The sequence below is a fragment of the Xenia sp. Carnegie-2017 genome, unplaced genomic scaffold (assembly GCF_021976095.1).
Source record: "Xenia sp. Carnegie-2017 unplaced genomic scaffold, XeniaSp_v1 HiC_scaffold_20, whole genome shotgun sequence".
Lineage (NCBI taxonomy): Eukaryota > Metazoa > Cnidaria > Anthozoa > Malacalcyonacea > Xeniidae > Xenia > Xenia sp. Carnegie-2017.
In genome coordinates, this window is record NW_025813483.1 from 4,197,788 (window position 1) to 4,224,761 (window position 26,974).

Consider the following 26,974-nt stretch of genomic DNA (forward strand, 5'->3'; position numbering starts at 1 on the left):
GTTTCTTTTCTATAAGAATTATATGATTAGTAGTCTTTTATTGAAATATGTGCAATGATAAAATTTTATATTTACAAATAATAGTTTTTCAAAACAAAAATATTAAGTATAATTTATTTTAGATTATGTAAGGATTACTTTATACCATGCTTTCCTAAATTACATATAGCGGCACACAAAAACAAAATGTTGTCCAAAACTGGCTTTAATGTCAATGGAATAACTCCTGATAAAATCTGAAATTGCTATAGTTTCATTGTATACCTTTCAACATGAGATCTTAATGATGTAACACGCCAAGTATGAGTTGTTCCACGAAAGGAAATTTTTGTTCCACGACAATAGGCAGGAGAAATAAGGTGAAGTTTCTTCACCACAAGTTAATCTCTAACAAGGAATCTCTTATCAGCCATGACACCATCACCTTTTTCTAGCAAGTTTATGAGACCAGAGTGTGTGACAATTTACTTGTCAGATATTGAACCAGTCCAAAGGGGTGGGATGAAAAAAAATACCAGTTGGGGTAAAACCAACTAATAGTTTAGCAGTGTTCCAATGCTTATAGCTGCTCCATGAGATTTTCTGGCTCCCAGGTATCTTAGGTTTTTATATACAAAATTCTGTGCAATCAATAATTATCCTTAAGTTTTTAAATTTCTGAAATTGCTTCGGTAGTTTCTCTTTGATTTCAGACTTTCTTGGCCAAGGCACAAAGAATGACAGCTCGTTAGACAGGAATTTAACCCAAGTCGTATAAATCCGGGAAACATGACTAGCTGAAACAGAAAATGTATCAGCCAAAAACATGACATGAAATCTTTTTCGTGTCCTGACAAGAGTAATAATGAATTCTTCCCCATGTGTCAATAATCTTGACACATGCCCTCTTTTAATAGAACCTCTCCAATACCTTAGACTCTTTGCTTTCTCTTCAAACTGAAAAATAAGTTCAACTTTTCTAGTAACAATCCAGTGTAGCGGTAGCAATTCTTCTGGCAAATAGCTTGCTCAATAAATAAGTTTCTTTTCAACGTTTTAACATCGCCCTGGCAAAAACATCAATGAGGTCATGTTTATCACTTTCAAAGCTGTAGCTATCATCAGAATCATTATTACTTGTAACATCCAAGTCTGTTGTACAATTTATTTGTGGACTGTCTTTGTGCACAGACTCTGTCTCAGTACACTGCTCAGGAACAGTGATTTCAACTGTAAAAAATGCCTCATCCTCATGCTCAAAGCGTTTTTCAGTACTGCCTTCACAGAGAATTTTTCGTCTCTTTATTTTCGGAATATTTGATTTGCTTCTATCTTTCGGCGGTCATCGTTTACTGGTTTCTTTTGATTGGCATTCTTTTAGATACAAAGTTGGATTGGGAAAGCCTTCGGATCGATAAACATCAAGAAAATGATTAGAAGAAACTTTTTATTAGTAGTGACTTTAAAGTTTTTCCTGTTGATCAGCTTTTGCCAAGCACTCTTGTCTTTCGCGTTTTTCGGAGAAAAAAAGCGAAGAATACCAACGTGATCGGAAACGATATATTTTTCAGGATATCCCCTATCGTTATCACAGCCATAAACAGCACAGTGATCCCCTTTTTCCATTATAATTTGAATATAAACTTTTACGAAGTGATATTTTTATAAAGATACACAATGTTTGTCCCCTGGCGATCCCAGAATGCATTGCAAAAACCGCGCAAATTTAAGGGAGACTGGCAACCGGAAAATACATCATTAGTGCACATTCGAATTTCTTTATTGTCAAGCAAAAGCAAAGACATCATGTAGTTGTTTGCGTCTTTTTTAATCTTTCTGAACTTGTGAAGGTATGTTGATTTTAATGTTTACCTGTTATTGTAATATTGTATTTTGACTTTATGTCCAGAATATTGTAATTTGTCATAAATAACCTAAGCCATTTCCGCGTTATGTATGTTTTATATCGATAACATTTGTTTCAAACAAGCTCTAATGCATTATGAATTATCTAATATTGGAAAATACTGACATTTTCAGCTTCACCATATTAACAATACATTCAAATAGATTATTTCAAATATTTGTATGGCGAAGCTACTAAATTAACAAGATTTGTCAAATTAGTGACACGTCACCGAATTTCAGATGTCATTGTGCACTGTAGTTTTGTATTTCTGACATGATTGTCGTTAAAATACAGAAAAGATTTACTTTTGTTTTTCGTTTTGTCACGTTTTATCCATCCAAAGATTCCAAACAGAGGCACACTGGCCTTAAAAGACACTGACTGAGGAATTCCCTACGTCCGTGACTCATGTGCTCTTTCACGGTCTATTTTCGAGAAAATAATAAATGAATAATGGTAAAACTATTGAAGTAAAACGCATGAAAGATAATATTGCTATAATGACTAAATTCAAAAGCAATTTTGCTTCCTTGTGATATTATAAGTATTTTAAGTTTTATGTATCGGTGCATGGTATGGAATAAGGTTGGTCATGCATGAGGTGTTGTGTATACACTAGCTGACAGTGATACTAATAGGCAGTCGCTTCAAGCCCGGTTTTCATATGATCGTTCCTGTCGTAAGGATCGTCTTTGTCGCTTGCAATTTGTAGAAGCGACAGAGACGATCATATGGAAACGCTCAACTCAAACGACAAAAGCGATCCTTACGTTAGAAACGATCCATGCGTGTCGATCGTTTGAGATAGACTAGAGTTCTATCCTTGCGACAGAAACGACCGGAAACACCTTTTACGCGCTTGCATTTTTTTAATGGAAACCGGTGCAAAACGATCGTTACGCCATAAGCGACTTGATATATCCCATGATACATCCGTAATTCCACGTACTTCTTGAACAAGAGTATGAAAAATTCCAAGACGTTCTCTTCTTTGAAACATGGGACGAACCCAAAAACGATGTTTTCTTTTTTGCTTTCGCTCTCGCCTTCTTCTCAGCACACGCAAAAGAAAATAACACGCTACAAGTCTTCCTTTTCGATTGACTGCCGCCATTTTGAATACATCATACAGCAAGTGTTTGGTGACTAGTTCAAATTAGATACGATGCATACGATTAATGGAAACCAGTTCATCGCAATAATCGCTTCTGTCGTTTGATCACCGCAGAGGACTTTTTCAACAGACAGAAACGACTCTAGCGACAGAAACGATCATATGGAAACCAGGCTTCAGTCGCGCGTCCAAAGCGAATTGATGCGCACGCGTCAGTCGCTTGAACGCCAGAAACACACATGCAGCGACCATCACGACATTTACCGAGGCGTCTATTGAACATGGCGGAGATTTCTGTTTGTTACAGACACAGACATCACTTAAACTTTTTATTTTGGCCTTTATTATTTTTACTTATATATGAATAGTTACTCAGTACAAACTACTATGTGGAAAAAAGAGAACAAGCCAGTTGAAACACGCCAATATGATCATAGCCCATTACGCGTATATCGTGGACAATCTTATTCTGTGCATTTAGGTTGCGCATTAAGGTTCCAGTTTGTAGCTCCTATTGTCCCTATTTGATGAGTCATACAAAAACTGAAAGATTCCAGTGTAAATTCATTATATATTGCCTTCGTTTTCCAAGGCATAATGTATAAATTCCGTATGATGCTTATGACAGAGAATATGATATGCATTTAGGAAGTTAAAATGTATCTATTGGCCAATCAGTGTAAAGCGACTAAAGCGACCAATGTCAAAAGTTCAACATGTTGAACTTTCAAAGCGACTAGATGACGCGGCTACGCTACTAGCTTAGTAACCACACAAAGCGGTAGTTTTAGACACGCGACTAAAGCGACTGCCTAGTGTGTTTCAGCCTTTATAGTCTCATAATTTATGGCCGTGTGAAACTGCGAGCTACAAAGTGGTCAATAGAACTAGAAGGGAGTTCCAGCTCAATGTTAAAGACCATTAAAACATCAAATTTCACAAAAACGCTGCGACATTTTTTATTGGCATTTAGCCATTTATTATAATAAGACAAACTTGGGTAGTGGCTAGACTTAGCTTGAAGCCGGTCTAGAATGGAGCCGTAAGGCGCCTCCTTCCCTCTACTAGCCTTGGGTGCGCACCTTAGGCAAGTGCTAGTACACCCTTTGCCTCCCTTGCCAGGGTCACGGATGGGCGGATGAGCTACTAGAGTGCTAACACTGGCGGTTCTGATAGTCAAATCGGCTTCAGTTTCGGCAGAATGCAACGAGCTTCTCTGTGGTCACCGGCCAGGGCGGAAGGGCTCCACGACGAGCTCAACGGCCATCATGTCCTCGTGCCTCCGAGGTAGGTTTTTGAGCCAGAGGCTAGGACAAGGACAGTCTGATGTAAAACCTACGACCCGTGGATCTTGCTGTCACCGTCTCAGCTCGCTAGGCCATGACAGATGAACCCCGGTGTAAAGGGTGGGGCCAGCACTGCGCACACTACACTTCACTTTAAAACTCATCTGCGCACGCTCGAAGGATACGTTCACATCTGCGACGCCTTCAACTCTACCAAGTCCTGTAGGGATGGGAAAGGGGCGAAACCGGCAGGTGAAAGATGTCTCTGGAAGCCGCAGTCCCAATCCTGCATGCAGGCGGTTCGGGATATTGGTCGCCTGATTTTGACTCGAGATGACAACATCACTCGGCAGCACCCTGAACGACCAAGCAGCCCTTTTTAGGGACAGCACTGTTTGCTCCACAAGGAGAGGGGCCTAGAAAAGGTGGCCTAACCAAAGCTCCTCTCTCATCCCCCCAGTTGGCTTGCCGTGGTCAACGGGCATCTTTACTAGCGGTCAAACAGCAACAAAGAAAGGAAGGTATGTACCCACTGGTATGGGTGCAAAAGCACTGAAACTGGCATGTTGGAACATCAGAACCATGCTTGACAAAGCTGACAGCAACAGACCTGAACGTCGCTCTGCTTTGATTGCACATGAACTGTCCAGGCTAGGTGTCGACATTGCTGCCCTCAGCGAAGCTCGCTTCCCTGAAGAAGGCAGCCTTCAGGAGCATGGCGCCGGATATACCCTCTTCTGCTCAGGAAAACATGCAACAGAAAGGTGTCTCCCAGGCGTCGGCTTCATGGTTAGAACCTCCATCGCTTCCAAGTTGGAAACCTGCCAACTGGTCATTCTGACCGCATCATGTCCTTGCGCCTCTCTCTGAAGAACAAAAAGTATGCCACGCTCTTCAGTGTGTATGCCCCTACTCTTCAAGCTGTGCCTGCAGAAAAAGACAAGTTCTACTCAGAGCTCCGCAGAGTTCTTCGAAGCACCTCCTCAGACGATAAGGTGATAATCCTTGGCGACTTCAACGCCAGAGTGGGACAAGACGCTGTTGCCTGGAAAGGAGTGCTTGGCAGACATGGCGTTGGTAACTGCAACGACAACGGGCGCTTGCTGCTGGAGTTTTGCATGGAGCAGCAACTTGTCGTCACCAACACCATCTTCCAACAAAAGGACAGTCTGAAAAAAACCTGGATGCATCCTCGGTCCAAACACTGGCACCTTATTGACTACGTTCTAGTGCGCCAACGAGACCTCCAAGACGTCTTACACACCAGAGTGATGCCCAGCGCAGAATGTCACACTGACCATCGCCTCGTGCGCTGCAAACTCAGACTTCACTTCAAACCTAAATCAAGAAAGGGAGGGCCCCCAAAGAAAATGTTCAAGCTCAGTAGGCTACAATCAGCTGTAGTGAGAGCTGACTTCCAGACGTGCTTGCAGTTCAAGCTTGAAAACGACGGCTGCCCAGAAGATCCCTCACCTGATCCACTTTGGCTTCATTTGAAAAGAGCCATACTGCAGACATCAGAAGAAGTCCTGGGGCTCACCACTAAAAAGACTGGCCAAGGCAAGCAGCGCTTTTGGCAGACTGTATAACAGAGTGTGGAACAACAAGTCTTTGAAGAAAGGCACCAAGATCTGCGTGTACAGAGCCGTCGTACTCACCACCCTCTTGTACGGCTCTGAGTCGTGGGTAATCTACCGTCACCACCTACGCCTCCTTGAGCGCTTCCATCAGTGCTGTCTCCGCACCATCCTCAACATTCACTGGAGTGACTACGTCACCAATGTTGAGGTCTTCACACAGGCGGAGATCACCAGCATCGAGGCCATGCTACTGAAGTCGCAGCTACGTTGGGCAGGGCACGTTTCCAGAATGGATGGTCAGCGCCTGCCCAAAATTGCCTTGTATGGCTAACTTTCCACTGGCCACCGTGACAGAGGGGCACCGAAGAAACGCTACAAAGACTCTCTGAAGAAGTCCCTCGGAGCCTGCCATATCGACCACCGCCAGTGGTCTATTCTTGCTGCTGACCGTGATTCCTGGTGTCGTACTGTCCCCAGGCTGTCTCCTCCTTTGAGGACTCTCGTACAGAGAACTTGAGGGAGAAACGCCGCAGGTGGAAGAACCGGGAACCTTAAGCCGTACCTGACATGACCTTTGACTGTAGCCGCTGCGGCCGAACCTGTTTGTCTCGCATCGGACTTGTAAGCCACGAGCGTGCTGTAGTCGACGTGGACAGCCCCCTTCATAAAATCTTCGTTCGCGAAGCCAAGCCAAGAAAATAATAGGACAAAACTTTTATTTGAAGTTTTGTTTGCACAACATAAGTCGTTAAATATTTGGAAAAGATTTTATTTCTAATCTTTGATTTTTTCAGCTATATTAAATAATTGTAACGTCTGTTATCAGAAATTCTTCGGGTGGATGCTTTATCTTACTTTATGGCTATTTGCGTCAGCTTTCATATAACTTGGGATGTTTGATAACCAAAATAGTTCAAAATACATGAATAAAAGTAAACTGTGTGTAAATTTTATTTAAATTAAAGTGCACTAAAATTGAATTTGTTATCAATTTATTCAATTTACCTGGGTATTGTGGGTATACATCGCTTAAAGCTAAAAACGATAAAGCAGTCATGTTTTCTTAACATAGTGTTATTCTTATTTTGCACATATTTTACAATAATCGAAAGCAATAAACAATAACAGTCTTTACACTACAGTAAATATGTAAGAAATGCGAAAACGTGTGTAAGATTAATGAACAAAAAAAACGAAATAAACGGAGGACGATCTAAAATTGTAAATGGTAGCATAATATAAGGCTTGCTGCTTTGTCTTTCTTTAAAATTTCTAAATCAATTTTTGTCTACACTTAGCCATAGCTAAAATATATATAATTTGCATTTCACTTTCTATCGTCTCGCTGTTATGAACAGAATTCAATATTTTACAATAAAAACAGCAGGTGATTAAATTTGAACATTTAGTTAACATTCCAATTTCTTTATTATGAAGCAAAAGCAAAGACATCGTGTAGTTGGTTGCGTCTTCTTTACTCTTTCGGAATTTGTGAAGGTATGTTGATTATAAAGTTTACCTATCATAATGTTATTGTTTGTTCTTATGTCTAGAATTTTGTTATATTTGTCAGAAAAAACCTGAATGTCATTTTTGTGGTGGACTTTGCACTTCATATGTTTTATATGGATAACATTTGTTTCGAACAAGTTCAAATGCTTTATGAATTATCTACTATTGGAAAATACTGACATTTTCCGCTTCACCATACTAACAATATATTCAAACAGATAATTTCGAATATTTGTATTGCGAGGCTACAAAATTAATAAGATTTGTCAAATTAGTGACACGTCACCGAATTTCAGTAATGGATGTCATTGTGCACTGTAGTTTTGTACTTTCTGACATGATTGTCGTTAAAATACAGAAAAGATTTACTTTTGTTATTTTGTCATTCTTTTTGTCACGTTTTATCCATCCAAACAAAGGCGAACAGGCCTACAAGGACACAGAGAATTTCCATATGACCCTGACTCACGTGCTCTTTCTCGCTGTCTTTTCGAGAGAATAATAAATGAATAGTTGTAAAACTATTGAAGTAAAACGCATGAAAGATAATATTGCTACAATGATTAAATTCAAGAGGAATTCCTCTTCCTTGTAATCTTATAATAATTTTTCAAGTTTTATGTATGCATGGTATGGAATAAGGTTGGTCACGCGTAAACTGCTGTGTAAACATTAGCTGACTCATAGTTTCACGAGCTTAAAAATGGTCTATAGAACTAGCTAGTAAAGGAGTTGGCGTTCTAGTATATTTTCAATGTTTAAGACCAATAATACAACACAATTCAAAAAAACATTGCCATTTTTTGTATTGGCATTTATCCATTAGACAGAAGTCTTTTATATGCAGATTTGTTTGCAAACATAAGTCGTTAAATATTTTAGAAAAATAGTTTCTACTTCTAATCTTTGATTTTTTAGCGATGTTAATTAACTGTAACGAACAATAATAAGCAATTATTGGATGAGGTTGAGCATGATATCAAGAATTATTTAGACCGATTTTATTGTTATCTGCCGAAGCGAAACTGAGGCGGATAACATTGACTGAGGTCTGGATAATTCTTAATATCATGCGAAACACGAATTCAATAATTGTTTTATTATTCACTGAAGTATTATCAGAACATATCCATATAAAACATTTTTCAAACCTTCGCTAATTTGTTTTTGTCAGACGGTTTATTAAAGTTCGTCTCGTTTAAATCAGGGGCGGATCTAGGATTTTTCAAACATCAGTCAAAACGTCGGAGGCGCTCCGCACGGGGGGGGAAGTCTGAGACATTCTCCCTTGAGAAATTTTGAATTTCAGAGCCTTGAAAATGCCATTTTCAGCGTTTTAGAGCAATACAAAATGTATTTTGTGGGCATCGTTTTTGCGTAAAAACAACACATTTTGCTTACGTTTTTAAAAAAAAATATGAAGTGAACAATACTTGAATGTTTTGCCAAATATTTAGGCTCATTATCATGCCAAATATATGGCTCATTAGCATGTCTAGGAACGTAAAATTTATTTTATAATAATGCTATTCAAAAACAGATATAGTCTTTAAGAATTTCTACCAAGTTGTCAGGCATAGACCCCCCAAGAGAAACCCATTCAAACCTCTATGTAATGAGTTAAGTGAGAAATTTGGTACTACAAGTGACCGTTCATGCATGTGACCGACTTCAAACCATGCAAGTTTATTGTAACCCTTTTTGAGAAAAAACTCAAAATTTTTTTCTGCCAAAGATTACGCAAAAATTATCAGAGTGAAAATTTGCAGTTAAGGACAGCTTAATGCCATAAATGTTTATTAGGCATTTCACTAGACTATTATCTTCTGTAAGTATATGCAAGGTGTGCTATATAGCAATCACTTGTAGCATTGTATTTGCAAATACAAACAGAATGTAACCAACATGTCTTTAATTATATAATTATATGAATGTTAAAATTGGTTCATGTGTCATGCTTACTGGTTATGATAAATATCTTTTCATATGATCAAAGCTCGTTTAAATGTAAATCTGAAATAACTTAGTTTAGAAATTATAATGATCATCAGAAAAATTACCTAGTGATCATGAAAAATACTTTGCTGTTTTGCCAAATTTCAAAGTTTATCTGCATACATAGGAAGACATTTTTACTATATAGAAAATGCTTTTCATACATCAATAGCCCTTTGGAATTTCTGGCAAACAAACTGGTATGAGCCGTAGATTAACTCACCTTTACATCTCTACATGAGGTGTTCAGTTAGAAAAGGGGACAATATGTGACATGGGACAACATTTTATGTATGTGAAATACTCAGGTTTAATACCATTCCAGTCAAATTGTCAAAATAAAAAGCTTCATGGATCAGAAGACTCAAAATCACAGGTTATAGTAAACAGCTTCTCATGTAATCAATGTTAATTTTCTCAAATCTTAAACAATATGTAGTATAACTGTCCAATGATTGAATGATCAATGATCATAAACTGAAAAGCCCCAAACATTTGTTTATGATAAAGTAAATAATAGTATGGCGCCTTATGGAAACAGATTTTTTGTCCATTGAAATATATTTGCAGGAATGTAGGATTTCGCTGCCATATAACGGCCACGATTCCCCAAGCACTAAAGAAATCATAGCTAAAAGTCCCTCGGCAACAACAATTTTAGAAGCATCAATCTGCTTACCATACGCCATATTGACATAAATCGCATCACACACTCGCATAAATTGACTTTGATATATCACATTTATGCATACACTTCACTTGTCCTTTACTTACGATTTTGGATGTAAATTTCTGCTGATAAAACTCAAAACAATGTTGGCTTTCTTTTGAACATCAATGACTGAAATGTTGCTCGCGAGATCGTCTTTGCCAAGCATTTACAATTTATCCATAAATTTTTCACCCTCTTGAAAAAATTCAAAGTTTGGACAGCAGCATTCATGTCAATATATGAATTGGTAAAAGATTTCCATAAATTCCATCTGATTGTAGTTTAGTTTCTATCATGCTTATAAAAATTACTATGAAACTATCAAACATTCAATTCAGACAGTGAGCGTGACTATGTTAGTTCAGTTGGTTATCAGTCGAAATCCGTCAAACCAATCACAATAAAACAAAAATTCAAACGAACCAATTGTAAGATAGCAATTGGACTCCCTTATACGTTCGGCCATCCCTCTTATCAGTCGAGACCATTCCTGACTGTCCACTGATCTGGCCATTGACCAATAAAATAAGCGTTTTCGGCGTTCATAGACTCCTTTATCCGTCGAACCAGTCAAGCCACCCCGCTTATCAGTCGGTTATTCCAGGTCAATTAAAATTCAACTGATCTGGTTACCAACGAGATATTCATTGGATTAGTCATTAGTTTTCAATAATAAATAAAGCTGGATTTTTATCACGAAGTAAATGCGATAATAAAGTAAAATTAATTAATGAATTTTTAATTAATATGAATAGGTGATTTTTGAAACAAATTCCGAAGAAACAAGACATCTTGAGATTGCAAAATATGAATCAAAACAAGACGAGAAGTAAACTGTAAATTTTCGACTTTATTTCAAAGTCATCCTCAGAAAGAATGATATTTAAAACCAAACATACACATATATATTTACAACGCATGAAATAAGTAAACGGAAATAAGCAATAGAAAAAATAGTGTGATATTTACAATGACTTGGAAGAGGTGTAGTATTACAAAGGATGAATTGAAACTGCCGACCCGACTGGTAGAATGAGTGTGTTATAAATTAAGAAAGAGTTGTATTCTTTGCTAGCCTTAGTCCCGTGTTTAGAAAGGTTTGTTATGTTTAATGAGTAGTGCTTCAAGAAAAGCAAGAATGTGGTAGTTGTTAGATTTGGTTGAGTGAAGTATTTATAGTTGTTGAATACAAGGTTTATAGGAGAGGAGTTCTGGGAGGTGGAGGAGATCATTGAGTTGTGAGAACTGGTTTTGTAGAGTCGCCAAGAATTGAGCGTTTTCGCACTCAGAGAAATGCTGGCCAACTGAACTAGAAGAGAGTCTGGTTGCATGTTCTCTGAGCCGTACAGACAGGCATCTTTGTGTCATGCCGATGTAGGTTTTACAACAGCCAGGGCAAGTTATTTCGTATATAAGATTACTGCGAGAAAGTGAAGGAAGTTTGTCCTGTTAGAGAAAAATAGGACAGTTTTAGTGTCATAAATAGTAATAAATTTCACCGGTTGAGAAAGATGTTTTGTATTTTCTTAAAACAGGATTTTAAGAGGAAATCGCCACGCATGCCAAGATAAGGAATACGAACCCAGATTTTAGGTAGATTATCATCTATAGAAGAGCGGTTGTCAATGGAAATAGAATCATTGTATTTGGATTTTAGCTTTTTAAACAAAAAGTTTTTAACGCTGTTAGGATAACCGTTCCAAGACATGTAAGATTTGATTATTTCAATTTGATTGTTGAAAAGTGCTTTATTGCTACAAATTTTGAAGGCACGGTGGTAAAGAGATTTTACCCATGCAATTTTACCATGAAAAGTTCGAAGCTAGAGAAGTGTGAGTACTGACCAGTGTGGGTGTCTTTTCGGTAAATGTCAGTCAACTTTATATGTAGAAAGTGAATTATGCCATCGTGAAATGTATCAACTGTGGATGTGATTGGCATCAAAACTATTAAATTTCGATAAGACAGCGGAAATATTGTCAAAACAAGCGAGTTGACAAAGAATTTTCAAATTCGGTTAAAATTATATTAGCGACAGGTCCTAATGAGGAACCCATAGAAACGCCGTCTTTTGGGTGTAAATGGTGTTATTAAAGAAAAGGCAGTTTGTTGTTGCAGCAATCTAATAGGAGTTTTTAATGTAGACAAAGTTGTTGAAATTATGTGTTCATCGTAAATGCGGTCTAAAATGATTTTGACTGTGCGAGACAATGGAACGTTGGTAAAAGGATTCAACGTCGAATGAAACAAATTGATAGCCTTCAGCGAACAGATGTTTAGAATGTTATTAATATTAGTTACGGCGTCAAAAGAGTCAAAAGGGAAAAGGAATTTAGAGTGAGAGGATATAGAAGGGAAGATAAACAAAAGTCAATTGTCGTCGAGGTTTCACCACGTTTGTTTACGAAGGTAGTTTTGAAGAGAATGAAGTCTGGTTAGTGTCGGGTCGTGATTTAATTTCTTAGAGGGAGAAGATTCAACAGAAGATATATAATCAGAGCGGTTTATAAGTACAATGCCATTTCCTTGTCAGGCTTGAGAATGGCAAATGTTTCGGTTTGTGCAGAATATTTCTCTTCATGCGCCTAACTTAAATTCTTTTAGGTCTAAATCAATATAATATGTATGTTAACGAAGTGAGTTTTTAACCTTATCTTCAACATATCGTCCTTCCTTAAAGAATTCAGTCTTGAAATTTGTCTCAGACGTCTTCAGCAATAGCCATGATTTCAAGTTGGTTCGGTCGAGTGGGAAGACCATATCTGAGTCCTAGTTTTAGCAGATCTAGTTCATCAGAAGAGAGTGAGTGATTTGTCAGGTTCACTATCGTTTCATTAGGGTTTGCGGTGATGCCATCAGTTGTTCGTTTAAGAGATTAGACAGATAGCTTTTTGATGTCTGGAAGCGATTTTGTTTTTCTCAGATGAAGGGTTGATGGAAAGCATGAGTTTGTATTTCATCCACGTGGTGCGTTGAGATAGTTGATGTTTAAGATCAGTGGTTTCTGTGGTAAGTTTAGAAAAAAGACAACACGACAAAAAGACAACACTTTCTAAACTTACCACAGAAACCACTGATCTTAAACATCAACTATCTCAACGCACCACGTGGATGAAATACAAACTCATATGCTTTTCCATCAACCGTTTGCTCTCATCTGAGAAAACCAAAATCGCTTCCAGACATCAAAAAAAGCTATCTGTCTTAATCTCTCTTAAACGAACAACTGATGGCATCACCGCAAACCCTAATGAAACGATAGTGAACCCGACAAATCACTCACTCTCTTCTGATGAACTAGATGTGCTGAAACTACGACTCAGATATGGTCTTCCCACTCGACCGAACCAACTTGAAATCATGGCTATTGCTGAAGACGTCTGGAGACAAATTTCAAGACTGGATTCTTTTAAGGAAGGACGATATGTTGAAGATAAGGTTAAAAACTCACTTCGTTCTTTTACATACAATTATATTGATTTAGACCTAAAAGAATTTAAGTTAGGGCGCATGAAGAGAAATATTCTGCACAAATTAACCGAAACATTTGCCATTCTCAAGCCTGACAAGGGAAATGGCATTGTACTTATAAACCGCTCTGATTATATATCTTCTGTTGAATCCCTCTTCTCTAACCCCTCTAAGTTTAAGAAATTAAATCACGACCCGACACTAACCAGACTTCATTCTCTTCAAAACTACCTTCGTAAACTTAACAAACGTGGTGAAATTACTGACGAACAATTTGACTCTCTTGACTCACTACAGCGTTGGCAAATGTTTATCTTCCCTTCTATATCCTCTCACTCTAAATTCCTTTTCCCTTTCTGACTCTTTTGACGCCGTAACTAATATTAATAACATTCCTAAACATCTGTTCGCTGAAGGCTATCAATTTGTTTCATTCGACGTTGAATCCCTTTTTACCAACGTTCCATTGTCTCGCACAGTCAAAATCATTTTAGACCGCATTTACGATGAACACATAATTTCAACAACTTTAAAAAAGTCTACATTAAAAAAACTCATATTAGATTGCTGCAACAAAACTGCCTTTTCTTTTAATAACACCATTTACACCCAAAAAGACGGCGTTTCTATGGGTTCCTCATTAGGACCTGTCCTTGCTAATATAATTTTAACCGAATTTGAAAAATTAATAGTTTCCGATCTCATTAATGATGGCACAATAAAATTCTACAACCGTTACGTTGATGACACGCTTGTTTTGATTAAACCCTCCAATATTTCCGCTGTCTTATCGAAATTTAATAGTTTTGATGCCAATCTCACATCCACAGTTGATACATTTCACGATGGCATAATTCACTTTCTACATATAAAAATTTCAGTTGACGGAACTGACATTTACCGAAAAGACACCCACACTGGTCAGTACTCACACTTCTCTAGCTTCGAACCTTTTCATGGTAAAATTGCATGGGTAAAATCTCTTTACCACCGTGCCTTCAAAATTTGTAGCAATAAAGCACTTTTCAACAATCAAATTGAAATAATCAAATCTTACATGTCTTGGAACGGTTATCCTAACAGCGTTAAAAACTTTTTGTTTAAAAAGCTAAAATCCAAATACAATGATTCTATTTCCATTGACAACCGCTCTTCTATAGATGATAATCTACCTAAAATCTGGGTTCGTATTCCTTATCTTGGCATGCGTGGCGATTTCCTCTTAAAATCCTGTTTTAAGAAAATACAAAAACATCTTTCTCAACCGGTGAAATTTATTACTATTTATGACACTAAAAAACTGTCCTATTTTGTCTCTAACAAGGACAAACTTCCTTCACTTTCTCGCAGTAATCTTATATACGAAATAACTTGCCCTGGCTGTGGTAAAACCTACATCGGCATGACACAAAGATGCCTGTCTGTACGGCTCAGAGAACATGCAACCAGACTCTCTTCTAGTTCAGTTGGCCAGCATTTCTCTGAGTGCGAAAACGCTCAATTCTTGGCGACTCTACAAAACCAGTTCTCACAACTCAATGATCTCACTCCACCTCCCAGAACTCCCTCTCCTATAGAAAACCTTGTATTCAACAACTATAAATACTTCACTCAACCAAATCTAACAACTACCACATTCTTGCTTTTCTTGAAGCACTACTCATTAAACATAACAAACCTTTTCTAAACACGGGACTTAAGGCTAGCAAAGAATACAACTCTTTTCTTAATTTATAACACACTCATTCTACCAGTCGGGTCGGCAGTTTCAATTCATCCTTTTGTAATACTACACCTCTTCCAACTCATTGTAAATATCACACTATTTAATTTCTATTGCTTATTTCCGTTTACTTATTTCATGCGTTGTAAATATATATGTGTATGTTTGGTTTTAAATATCATTCTGTCTGAGGATGACTTTGAAATAAAGTCGAAAATTTACAGTTTACTTCTCGTCTTGTTTTGATTCATATTTTGCAATCTCAAGATGTCTTGTTTCTTCGGAAGTTGTTTTATATTATACTTCTTTAAATTGTCGGCTGGTCATGGTTTTAGGTAATTTTTGAATTTCAAACATCAGTCGCGCGGAAGATTTGACATACTCTAGATCCGCCCCTGATCTGATTGTAGTTTAGTTTCTATCATGCTTATAAAAATTACTATGAAACGATCAAACATTCAATTCGAACAGTGGCTTGACTATGTTAGTTCAGTTGGCTATCAGTCGAAATCCGTCAAACCAATCACAATAAAACAAAAATTCAAATGAACCAATTGTAAGATAGCAATTGGACTCCCTTATACGTCCGGCCACCCCTCTTATCGGTCGAGACCATTCCAGACTGTCCACAGATCTGACCATTGAACAATAAAATAAGCGTTTTTGGCGTTCATAGACTCCTTTATCAGTTGAACTAGTCAAGCCACCCGCTTATCAGTCAGTTATTCCAGGTCAGTTAAAATTCAACTGATCTGGTTACCAACGAGATATTTATTGGATTAGTCAGTAGTTTTCAATAATAACTAAAGCTGGATTTTTATCACGAAGTAAATACGATAATAAAGTAAGAATAATTAATGAATTTTTAATTAATATGAATATGTAATTTTTGAATTTCAAACATCAGTCGCGCGACGGATTTGACATACTCTAGATCCGCCCCTGGTTTAAATATGTTGTAAATGTGTTCAAAGACAGCGTCGCCGCTTTTTTAGTGTTTCTGCATCCTTTTCCTTTAATAGCTTTCACATCGTTATTAGAAACTGTGGCAAATATCGATGATGTTTGATTTGTTTTCAAACCCAGTTTTTAATGGCGGCCATACTTGTGGAAATTATTATCTGTGGGTTATGACGTCATAACATACAGATGTCGAGAATTATCTGCAGGCAGTTGACCAATCACAGCCAAGAATGCTCACATGGTGAATAATAATATCATATATTATTTGGTTGGATGCTTCTTGTTCCTTTATGGTTATTTATGTTAGCTTTCATGTAAGTTGGGATGTTTGTAGGTGGACTGTGTTTAGGTTTTATCAAGAAGTGACTCAAATTATTCAATTTACCCGAGTACCGTGGGTGAACTTCAGTTATAGCAAAAAAATATAAAATTTGCACATCCCATTCTATCGTATCGCTGCTATGAACAGAATTTAATATTTTACAATAAAAACAGCAGGTGATTAATATTGAAAATTTAGTGAACATTCCAATTTCTTTATTCTCAAGCAAAAGCAAAGACATCATGTAGTTGGTTGCGTCTTCTTTAATCTTTTTGAATTTGTGAAGTTATGTTGATTATAAAGTTTACCTATCATAATGTCATTGTTTGTTCTTATGTCCAGAATTTGTTATATTGGTCATAAAAAACCTGAATGTCATTTTCGTGGTGTAATTTGCACTTCATATGTTATAAGTTGATACATCTGTTGATTTTGGTAGGATTTTTCCAATAACACATTGGATAATTTATCATTTCAAAATACTGACCTTTCTTGCATTATCACCAACAATTAATTTCATTATTCTTTTCAAATATCATTGGTAAGGCAGGGCTAAAAAATCAACAAGAAAAATAAAAATTATGACACGTCACAAAATTTCAGTAATGCATATCATTATGTGCAATAATTTTAATTTTATCTAACATGGCTTTATCAAGTAGAATTTTCTCCTCATTCATATATTCATCTATCTATTTATCTTATTCCTAACACAGATGATGACATAAAAACGTTTTTCTAGGCATGTCTTTAGAAAATGCGCCTACTTGGAGTGAAAAGCTCACTTCTTCTCTTAATAGTACACGTGATTTTTTTCTGGTCTATGATTGTTAAACTTGTTGTAAGATAGACTATTTAAAATATTTGTTTGCGTCAAAAGTTCACAAAATGACAAAACTTTGCATGATGAACTGTCAAGTCCAACTGCTATCAGTTTTGAAGTATCTCGGATTACTTAGATGAGATAAAATTATTCAAAGTTTGAGACTTCGAGATTAATTACTCTGAAATTCCCTTTTTAACTAAAAACTGCCCCTAAAATCCTGAGCCCCCATTTTTACTTGCCTCTCACGCCCCTGATCAAGTTATTTGTTTATCTGTATCAAAAGTTTACAAAATGACAAAACTTCATTGACCACGTTTCAAAGTTGGAATGCTGACAATTTCAAAGAAGCTCGGTTTATCGATTTTCTTAACTTCATAAATTATAAATCTTTAATTTTTGAGCTATTTTACTTGTAAAAGGCTGGCTGCCCCGTCTTCCTTTATGAATATTTTAGTTAGTTTGCATGTAAGTCAGGATGTTCATTAATTGAAATAAATAATAGTAAACTGTGAAAAGTTTATTGGTATAAAGCTTCCAAGTCAATACTTCTTTGTGTTTACTTCAGTCATAGCTAAAATAAAAAATTTGCATTACATAGTCAATTGGGTATGAACAGAATTCAATATGTTACAATAAAAACAGCAGGTGATTAAAATTGAACATTTAGTAAACATTCCAATTTCTTTATTATCAAACAGAAGCAAAGACATCATGTAGTTGGTTGTGTCGTCTTTAATGTTTCTGAATTTGTGAAGGTATGTTGATTTTAAATTCTACCTGTAATTGTTTGTTTGGATGTAATATCTCTCAAATGACTTATATTAATAATTTCAGTACTACCATTGTACATTTACCATTGGAAAGTACTGATCTTTCTCACATTAACGTAAACTACACATTCCAAAAGTTTATTTTAAATATTATTTGTATGGAGAAGCTACTAAATTGATAAGATGAGTCAAAATAATGACGCGTCAAAGAATGTTAGATATGCATGTCATTATGTGCAATAATTTTACTTTTTCTAACATGGCTTTTATCAAGACGTGTACAACATTTTATTTTTTTCATTAATTTGTTACGTCTTATACAATTTACAAATCTTCTGTTAAACATATTCTGAATCGTCAACAAAAACAGTCAACAAGATCTTAAAGATCTTTGATCAATTTAGATGGTATGTCAACGTACAACCATTGATATTATAGTGAATATAGGACCAGAATATTTACATCGAAAGAGAGTATGAAGTTTATTATCTAGATCTTTATATTTCGCAAATTTCGTGTTAGATAACTATGGAACAATTAGTTGCTAAAGATTTGCATGATCACAATTTTTGTATTCTTCTGTGTCTTTGTTGAAAGGCATTTTTGATATGAATAACATTTGTTGATTTTGATGGGATTTTTTAAACAATCACAAATAAATTTTAGATAATTTAACGTTGAAAAACACTGAACTTTCCAGCATCATCGCTAGCAATACGATGTAATTAATTAAATATTCCAATAGTTCATTTCAAATATTCATACAGCAGGTCTGAAAAGTTCAAACAATTACAAATAAATTTTAGATAATTTAACGTTTAAAAACACTGAACTTTCCAGCATCATTGCTAGGAATACGATGTAATTGATTAAATATTCCGATAGCTCATTTCAAATATTTTTGTAAATTGCTTGCCTCCCGAGTATTTATCTACGAAAATTCGCAGGTTTTCTGGTTTTATTTATGAACGTTCACAACTCGCTATTTTCATTACATCGCCCTTCGTTTATCTCCTGTCTGATTTTTTTATTGTCCATCAAATGTCAACTTGTCAAAACGAAACAACAAACTTATATTCTTATTGGATACTACAAAACTAACTGTGCAGAAGCAATTTTTAGGGCCATTTTGCTAGCGACTGACGTGGTACAAATTTCGTGCCCTCTTACTCGCAAAATCCTGGCGACGCCACAACCAAAATGTTGTCAAATGCCTAAATGCAGGAAAACTAAAATGTCCAATTGCGTTGTTTTCAGTTGCCACCCTCGATATCCTTTTACACGTACAAGTACAACTGTAACATTACGTAGCCATGTTTGATCTTCAACAATTTTAGTTGCCTACAAACTCAAATTAAAGAACCAATTTATGTTGATATTAATGATTTTATGACCCTTAGATGCAGTCAAGAGAAAAAATTAATTACTTCTACCTGCAAAAAATACTTAAAAATGTTACAAAGAAACTTGTTGATCTTTTTATCCAAGAATGGAACACACATTACAAAGAATCTCTCGGAGTATGGGAAAATACAAACGTTAGTGGTCAGAAGTTGTTCAAAATTGAAACTTCAAAAGGGAGACCTCCTGAAAAACATATTCTGTCAAATTTTCAAAATGGTGACACTAGTAAGTGGGATTGTACGACGCTATTCGCAGCGATATTGTATTCCAAATCAATTGGAACAAAAATCGAGCCAAAAGTTAGAGATGCTGTAAACAAACTTCGTAATGTAAGAAACGAAAACGCTCATAATAAAGATAAAAAAGTATCTGATTCGAAATATCATACAATGGTTTGTGATATTGAAAACTCGTTTCAAGATCTAGGATTTTCATTTAATGAAATTAATGAAATAAAAAGTCAGCGAAACAGATTTAGTTCTTTTCAAGTACTTCCTAGCAAATCAAATCACGGTGTGGTTAAACGTACAGAGTTACTTAATCAAATCACAGCAGATCTCAATAACTTGCGCAGTACTAACAATAATGAACTAACATATTACTATATTTCTGGTAATCCTGGCAGTGGTAAATCTGAATTAGCCAGACAAGTTTGCGAAGAAATGTATATTTCGTTTGACTGGGAAAGTCAAACGACATTTGTGATGACACTCGAAGGAAAAGATATCGACTCTCTTTTGAAAACTTACGCTGAACTTTATCAACGCTTAAACAATGATAAAACTGTCATTAAAAATATTTTAAAAGAAGCAAAAAGCAGCGAAGACAAAATCAAAGATTTTCAATTATTGCTGACACAGCAACTGAAATCATGGCAAACATGGTGGATTGTTGTAGATAACGTGGTTGAACTTCATAAAATTTATCCATTATTACCTCAAGTTGGTGATCATAGCTGGAAAAATGGTCAAATTATAGTAACTGTCCAAAATACAGATGCTATACCATCAGATGGAAGTCTAAATAAACACATTTCAGTTAGTCATGGTATGAATAATGAAAAATGTCGAAAACTTCTATCTGTCTTCTCTGATATTCTAAATAACGATGAAAAACTTTTAAAGGATTTATCAGACAAATTAGATCGTCAACCGTTGTTCCTGGCAAATGCTGCTTACTACGTAGGCAGTGTAAAAAGTGCAAATCCAACATTCACCTGGGAGCATTATTTTGATAAGTTGATTGAAGGAGAGCGACAGAACATGGATGCCAATTTTCAAGTAATAAACACATCTTACTTAGGAATGAAAACTGTTATGTTAGCAGTACAAAAAAATGCCGAAGAATCCATCTTGTTGGAACATGTTTTTAAACTTTTCTCAATAATATCTTTCGATCCCTTACCACAAGATGTTATAATACAATTTATTAAAAGCATTGATCCACAAAAATCTGCAGAAGATGTCTGTCTTCAATTAAAGCATTGTTCTTTATTCCTTCAAACGGAAAACAACGACATCCGCCTGCACAGCGTTGTACACGAAGCCATCAAAAATTATTCATGGGAGACCTTTGGCTGTAAACAAAACGAAAATAATTCTAAAGAGTCGGCAGCTGATCTTGCCTGTCAAGTTGCTTGGGCACTAAATCAATTTGAAGACAGAGAAGATGAAATCAAAATAATTCCACATCTAATTAAATTCGTTAAATTCGAATCAAATTCACCATTTCGACATTTCCTAAATAAGTTGATCGATGTAAAATCATCAAAACAAAAACTTGATGAAAGAAATTGGAAATTTGCCAAATATTTTGTAGATGTTTTAGAAAGATCTTGCTACTATAATCTTGCAACTAAAGTACTTTATCAAATGAAAGAAATTCAAATTAAAGTGTTAGGTGTTGATCATACTGAAGTTTCATTTTCGTACGGCTGGCTGGGTTCATTGCTTTTGAAGAATGGAGAATATGAAAATGCTGAAGCTTTTCTTGATCGAGCAATGGGAATTCAAACTAAAGCATTTGGACCTGACCATGTCAATATTGCGACAACGTACAGCAATTTGGGCTCAGTTTACAAAAATAAGGGAGAGTACAAAAAAGCAAAAGATTTTTGTGAACGAGCGATGAAAATTCAAACAATAGCATTTGGACCTGACCATGTCAACATTGCGACAATGTACAACAATCTGGGTTTGGTTTACAGAGATATGGGAGAGTACGAAAAAGCAAAAGATTTTTATGAACGAGCGATAGAAATTCAAACGAAAGCAGATGAACCTGACCATGTTAATATTGCCACAACGTACAACAATCTGGGTTGGTTTACATGATATGGGAGATTACAAAAAAGCAAAAGATTTTTGTGAACGAGCGATGAAAATTCAAACAAGAGCATTTGGACCTGACCATGTCAGTATAGCGACAATGTACAACAATCTGGGTTTAGTTTACAATAATATGGGAGAGTACGACAAAGCAAAAGATTTTTATGAACGAGCGATGGAAATTCAAACAAAAGCATTTGGACCTGACCATGTTAATATTGCAACAACGTACAGCAATCTCGGTTCGGTTTACAAAGATATGGGAGAGTTCGAAAAAGCAAAAGAATTTTATGAACGAGCGATGAAAATTCAAAGAAAAGCATTTGGACCTGACCATGTCAATGTTGCAACAACTTACAACAATCTCGGTTCGGTTTACAAAGATATGGGAGAGTACGAAAAAGCAAAAGATTTTTATGAACGAGCGATGGAAATTCAAACAAAAGCATTTGGACCTGACCATGTTAGTATTGCGACAACGTACAACAAACTGGGTTCAGTTTACAAAGATAAGGGAGACTACGAAAAAGCAAAAGATTTTTGTGAACGAGCGATGAAAATTCAAACAAGAGCATTTGGACCTGACCATGTCAATATTGCGACAATATACAACAATCTGGGTTTGGTTTACAGAGATATAGGAGAGTACGAAAACGCAAAAGATTTTTATGAACGAGCGATAGAAATTGAAACGAAAGCATTTGGACCTAACCATGTTAATGTTGCAACAACGTACAACTATCTGGGTTCGGTTTACAAAGATAAGGGAGAGTACGAAAAAGCAAAAGATTTTTATGAACGAGCGATAGAAATTGAAAAAAAAGCATTAGGACCAGACCATGTTAATATTGCGACAACGTACAACAATCTGGGTTTGGTTTACAGAGAGATGGGAGAATACGAAAAAGCCAAAGATTTTTATGAACGAGCGATATTAATTCAAATGAAAGCATTTGGACCTGACCATGTTAATATTGCGATAACGTACAACTATCTGGGTTCAGTTTACAAAGATAAGGGAGAGTACGAAAAAGCGAAAGATTTTTGTGAACGAGCGATAAATATTCAAACAAAAACATTTGGACCTGACAATGTCAATATTGCGACAATGTACAACAATCTGGGTTTGGTTTACAGAGATACGGGAGAGTACGAAAAAGCAAAAAATTTTTATGAACGAGCGATAGAAATTCAAACGAAAGCATTTGGACCTGACCGTGTTAATATTGCGACACTGTACAACAATCTGGGTTCAGTTCACAAAGATAAAGGAGACTACGAAAAAGCAAAAGATTTTTGTGAACGAGCGATGAAAATTCAAACAAAAGCATTTGGACCTGACCATGTTAATATTGCGACAATGTACAACAATCTGGGTTTGGTTTACAGAGATATGGGAGAGTACGAAAAAGCAAAAGATTTTTATGAACGAGCGATAGAAATTCAAACGAAAGCATTTGGACCTGACCATGTTAATATTGCGACAACGTACAACAATCTGGGTTTGGTTTACTATGATATGGGAGAGTACGAAAAAGCAAAAGATTTTTATGAACGAGCGATGAAAATTCAAACAAAAGCATTTGGACCTGACCATGTTAATATTGCGACAACGTACAACAATCTGGGTTTGGTTTACAGAGATATGGGAGAGTACGAAAAGCAAAAGATTTTATGAACGAGCGATAGAAATTCAAACAAAAGCATTTGGACCTGACCATGTTAATATTGCGACAACGTACAACAATCTGGGTTCGGTTTACATTATATGGGAGAGTACGAAAAGCAAAAGATTTTATGAACGAGCGATAGAAATTGAAACGAAAACATTTGGACCTGACCATGTTAATATTGCGACAACGTACAACAATCTGGGTTTGGTTTACAGTAAAATGGGAGAGTACGAAAAGCAAAAGATTTTTATGAACGAGCGATGAAATTCAAACGAAAACATTTGGACCTGACCATGTTAATATTGCGAAAACGTGCAGCAATCTGGGTTCAGTTTACGATAATATGGGAGAGTACGAAAAAGCAAAAGATTTTTATGAACGAGCGATACAAATTGAAACGAAAACATTTGGACCTGACCATGTTAATATTGCGACAACGTACAACAATCTGGGTTTGGTTTACAGTAAAATGGGAGAGAACGAAAAAGCAAAAGATTTTTATGAACGAGCGATGAAATTTCAAACGAAAACATTTGGACCTGACCATGTTAGTATTGCGACAACGTACAACAATCTGGGTTCAGTTTACATAATATGGGAGAGTACGAAAAAGCAAAAGATTTTATGAACGAGCGATAGAAATTGAAACGAAAACATTTGGACCTGACCATGTTAATATTGCGACAACGTACAACAATCTGGGTTTGGTTTACAGTAAAATGGGAGTACGAAAAGCAAAAGATTTTTATGAACGAGCGATGAAATTTCAAACGAAAACATTTGGACCTGACCATGTTAATATTGCGACAACGTACAACAATCTGGGTACGGTTTACCATTATATGGGAGAGTACGAAAAAGCAAAAGATTTTTATGAACGAGCGATACAAATTGAAACGAAAACATTTGGACCTGACCATGTTAATATTGCGACAACGTACAACAATCTTGGTTTGGTTTACAGTAAAATGGGAGAGAACGAAAAAGCAAAAGATTTTTATGAACGAGCGATGAAATTCAAACGAAAACATTTGGACCTGACCATGTTAATATTGCGAAAACGTGCAGCAATCTGGGTTCAGTTTACGATAATATGGGAGAGTACGAAAAAGCAAAAGATTTTTATGAACGAGCTATACAAATTTACACGAAAACATTTGGACCTGACCATATTACTATTGCGACAGCGTACAACAATCTGGGTTTGGTTTACAGTAAAATGGGAGAGAACGAAAAAGCAAAAGATTTTTATGAACGAGCAATACAAATTGAAACGAATACATTTGGACCTGACTATGTTAATATTGCGACAACGTACAACAATCTGGGTTTGGTTTACTATTATATGGGAGAGTACGAAGAAGCAAAAGATTTTTTTGAACGAGCGATAAAAATTGAAACGAAAGCATTTGGAGCTGACCATGCTAATATTGCGATAAGGTACAACAATCTAGGTTCGGTTTTCATTAGAATGGGAGAGTACGAAAAAGCAAAAGATTTTTATGAACGAGCGATACAAATTGAAGCGAAAACATTTGGACCTGACCATGTTAATATTGCGATAAGGTACAACAATGTAGGTATGGTTTACAGAGATATGGGAGAGTACGAAAAAGCAAAAGATTTTTTTGAACAAGCAATAAGAATTGAAACGAAAGCATTTGGTCCTGATTATGTTCATATTGCGACAATGTACAACAATCTGGGTTCAGTTTACAGTAAAATGGCGAGTACGAAAAAGTAAAAGATTTTTATGAACGAGCGATAAATAATATACAACAATCTTCATTTGGTTATAAGTAAACTATAGATATTGAAATTGAAGCATTTGCACTTTTATTTGTCTTTTGTTTGCTAGAAGCTAAAATAGTTCTGTCTTTGAGAAAACGTACAAGGAGATAGAAGAAGAGGAAATGAATTCATATATGCATGTCGTAATTAATTGAAAACAATGGATTTAAAAGGAACTTAATGTGGCAGAACTTGAATATATAATTATATTATACTTACTAAGCACTATAATTTTTCATGTAATTGATGTACATGTTAAGATTTGTCTTATTAAACAACAAATAGAACCAAACAAACACTCCATTTAAATCTTTGCCTACAGAAATTGAAAATACAACTGTTGCTGGTCAGCTAAAGGAGAAAGAAAACATACCCAAAAACCGCGGCTAACAAAGCATCTTGTTCCTTGAAATGGAGCCACAAATCCATTCCTTTCTTTAAAGATTAAACACAATAAAAATACTTTGCTGACAAGCGTTTTGATAGATCTGGCATTGGTGACCACTTGACAATGTAGTTTATCTTTATGTATGTTTTATGTACTGATGTAGCCAAGAAAAATGGGGCTTTTTTCTGATCATATGTGTCTGGCCCATATTTACTGTTGTGATCTTATTTGTACTGTAATTTTGGTCAAAGTCGCCTTCTTTCACCTTTGAGCATTTCTCCATCAACATGAAAGGTGCTTCACTTTGATTTTCCAGGTTTGTTGACTGACTATCACATATTTCATGGTGATGTCTCATTTTCAACCTTGACAATATTTGAAATTATCTGACATTTACAATTTCCATAATTCAGCAAAACTTGATCCTCAAGGAGCCTTAATTAAACGTGGTTAAATACATAATAAATTAATAACTACATACGTATAATAGAGAAGCTACAGTGCATTAAAAATCCCACTCAAACTTATTTTAATTACATTTATACCTCCTAGCGTGGAGATCAAGCATTGCCGCTGAATCATGCAAATTTCAAACTATAGGCTAATTTCAAAGATGACCAGTTCTTTTGAGACATATTGTAAGATATTTTGATTACAAAATTTGCAAAGATCATCAAGTGTACGCTCACTACACTGAAATCAATCGAGGTGTTTAACTACACTGTGAAGCATTTGGAAGAAATAAAAGCGTAGAGCACTGTTTTACCCGCTGTTAATCAAGTTGTACTTGATTTTGAAAGCCTTAATTAGCATTAAATTTGTTTCTATATCTCAAATATAATACTCTTTAATAATTATTTTAAACATTGATTGGTTTTATCTTTCGTCATTGACTTCAATTTTTGTCGATCAAAACAATAGTGACTTGAAGTGTGATTTTATTGGGTTTTTTTTTGTGTCATCTCTATCTTAATCAGAAAATATTTCTGAACTATTGTAAAGATAACAACATCGCAATGAAGACACAATTGAATTCATTTCTTGCCATAGGAAAAGGTTAAACTCTTATCTCTTTGTTTATCAAACATTAAAAGAATTCCGTACATGCATTAATTTTATGAATGGCTTAGAATATTACCTTTGACATAAAAAACAAGTTGAAGTTAAAAAAGTACAACTTTTCTGCCAAAGGAATTTGATGCCACTTGTTACTGCGTGGTCCCGAAAGA

The 26,974-nt window shown here is 35.8% G+C and overlaps 2 protein-coding genes and 1 pseudogene across 2 annotated transcripts; 2 read left to right on the forward strand and 1 right to left on the reverse strand.

The window, feature by feature from the left end:
* Window positions 1-464: 464 nt before the first annotated feature.
* On the reverse strand, window positions 465-1,605 carry LOC124441520 (annotated as a pseudogene).
* Window positions 1,606-1,720: 115 nt separating this feature from the next.
* Window positions 1,721-25,747, forward strand: LOC124441521. The gene is made up of 6 exons (XM_046992001.1): window positions 1,721-1,829; window positions 7,306-7,365; window positions 18,091-18,147; window positions 19,563-21,658; window positions 25,037-25,146; window positions 25,680-25,747. Exons 4-6 carry the CDS (start codon window positions 19,563-19,565, stop codon window positions 25,745-25,747), a joined length of 2,274 nt encoding a protein of 757 aa, XP_046847957.1. The 5' UTR covers window positions 1,721-1,829; window positions 7,306-7,365; window positions 18,091-18,147.
* On the forward strand, window positions 3,890-6,848 carry LOC124441256 (craniofacial development protein 2-like). The gene has a single exon (XM_046991707.1). It carries the CDS (start codon window positions 5,137-5,139, stop codon window positions 5,875-5,877), a length of 741 nt encoding a protein of 246 aa, XP_046847663.1. The 5' UTR covers window positions 3,890-5,136; the 3' UTR covers window positions 5,878-6,848.
* Window positions 25,748-26,974: the final 1,227 nt, after the last annotated feature.

Coding starts and splice junctions, on each gene's coding strand:
- LOC124441521 (XM_046992001.1), top strand. CDS start 19,563: ATGCAGTCAAGAGAAAAAATTAATTACTTCTACCTGCAAAAAATACTT. Junction 21,659..25,036: donor GTTTACAAAAATAAGGGAGA/GTACAAAAAAGC, acceptor GGTTTTCATTAG/AATGGGAGAGTACGAAAAAG. Junction 25,147..25,679: donor GATAAGGTACAACAATGTAG/GTATGGTTTACA, acceptor CTTTGCCTACAG/AAATTGAAAATACAACTGTT.
- LOC124441256 (XM_046991707.1), top strand. CDS start 5,137: ATGTCCTTGCGCCTCTCTCTGAAGAACAAAAAGTATGCCACGCTCTTC.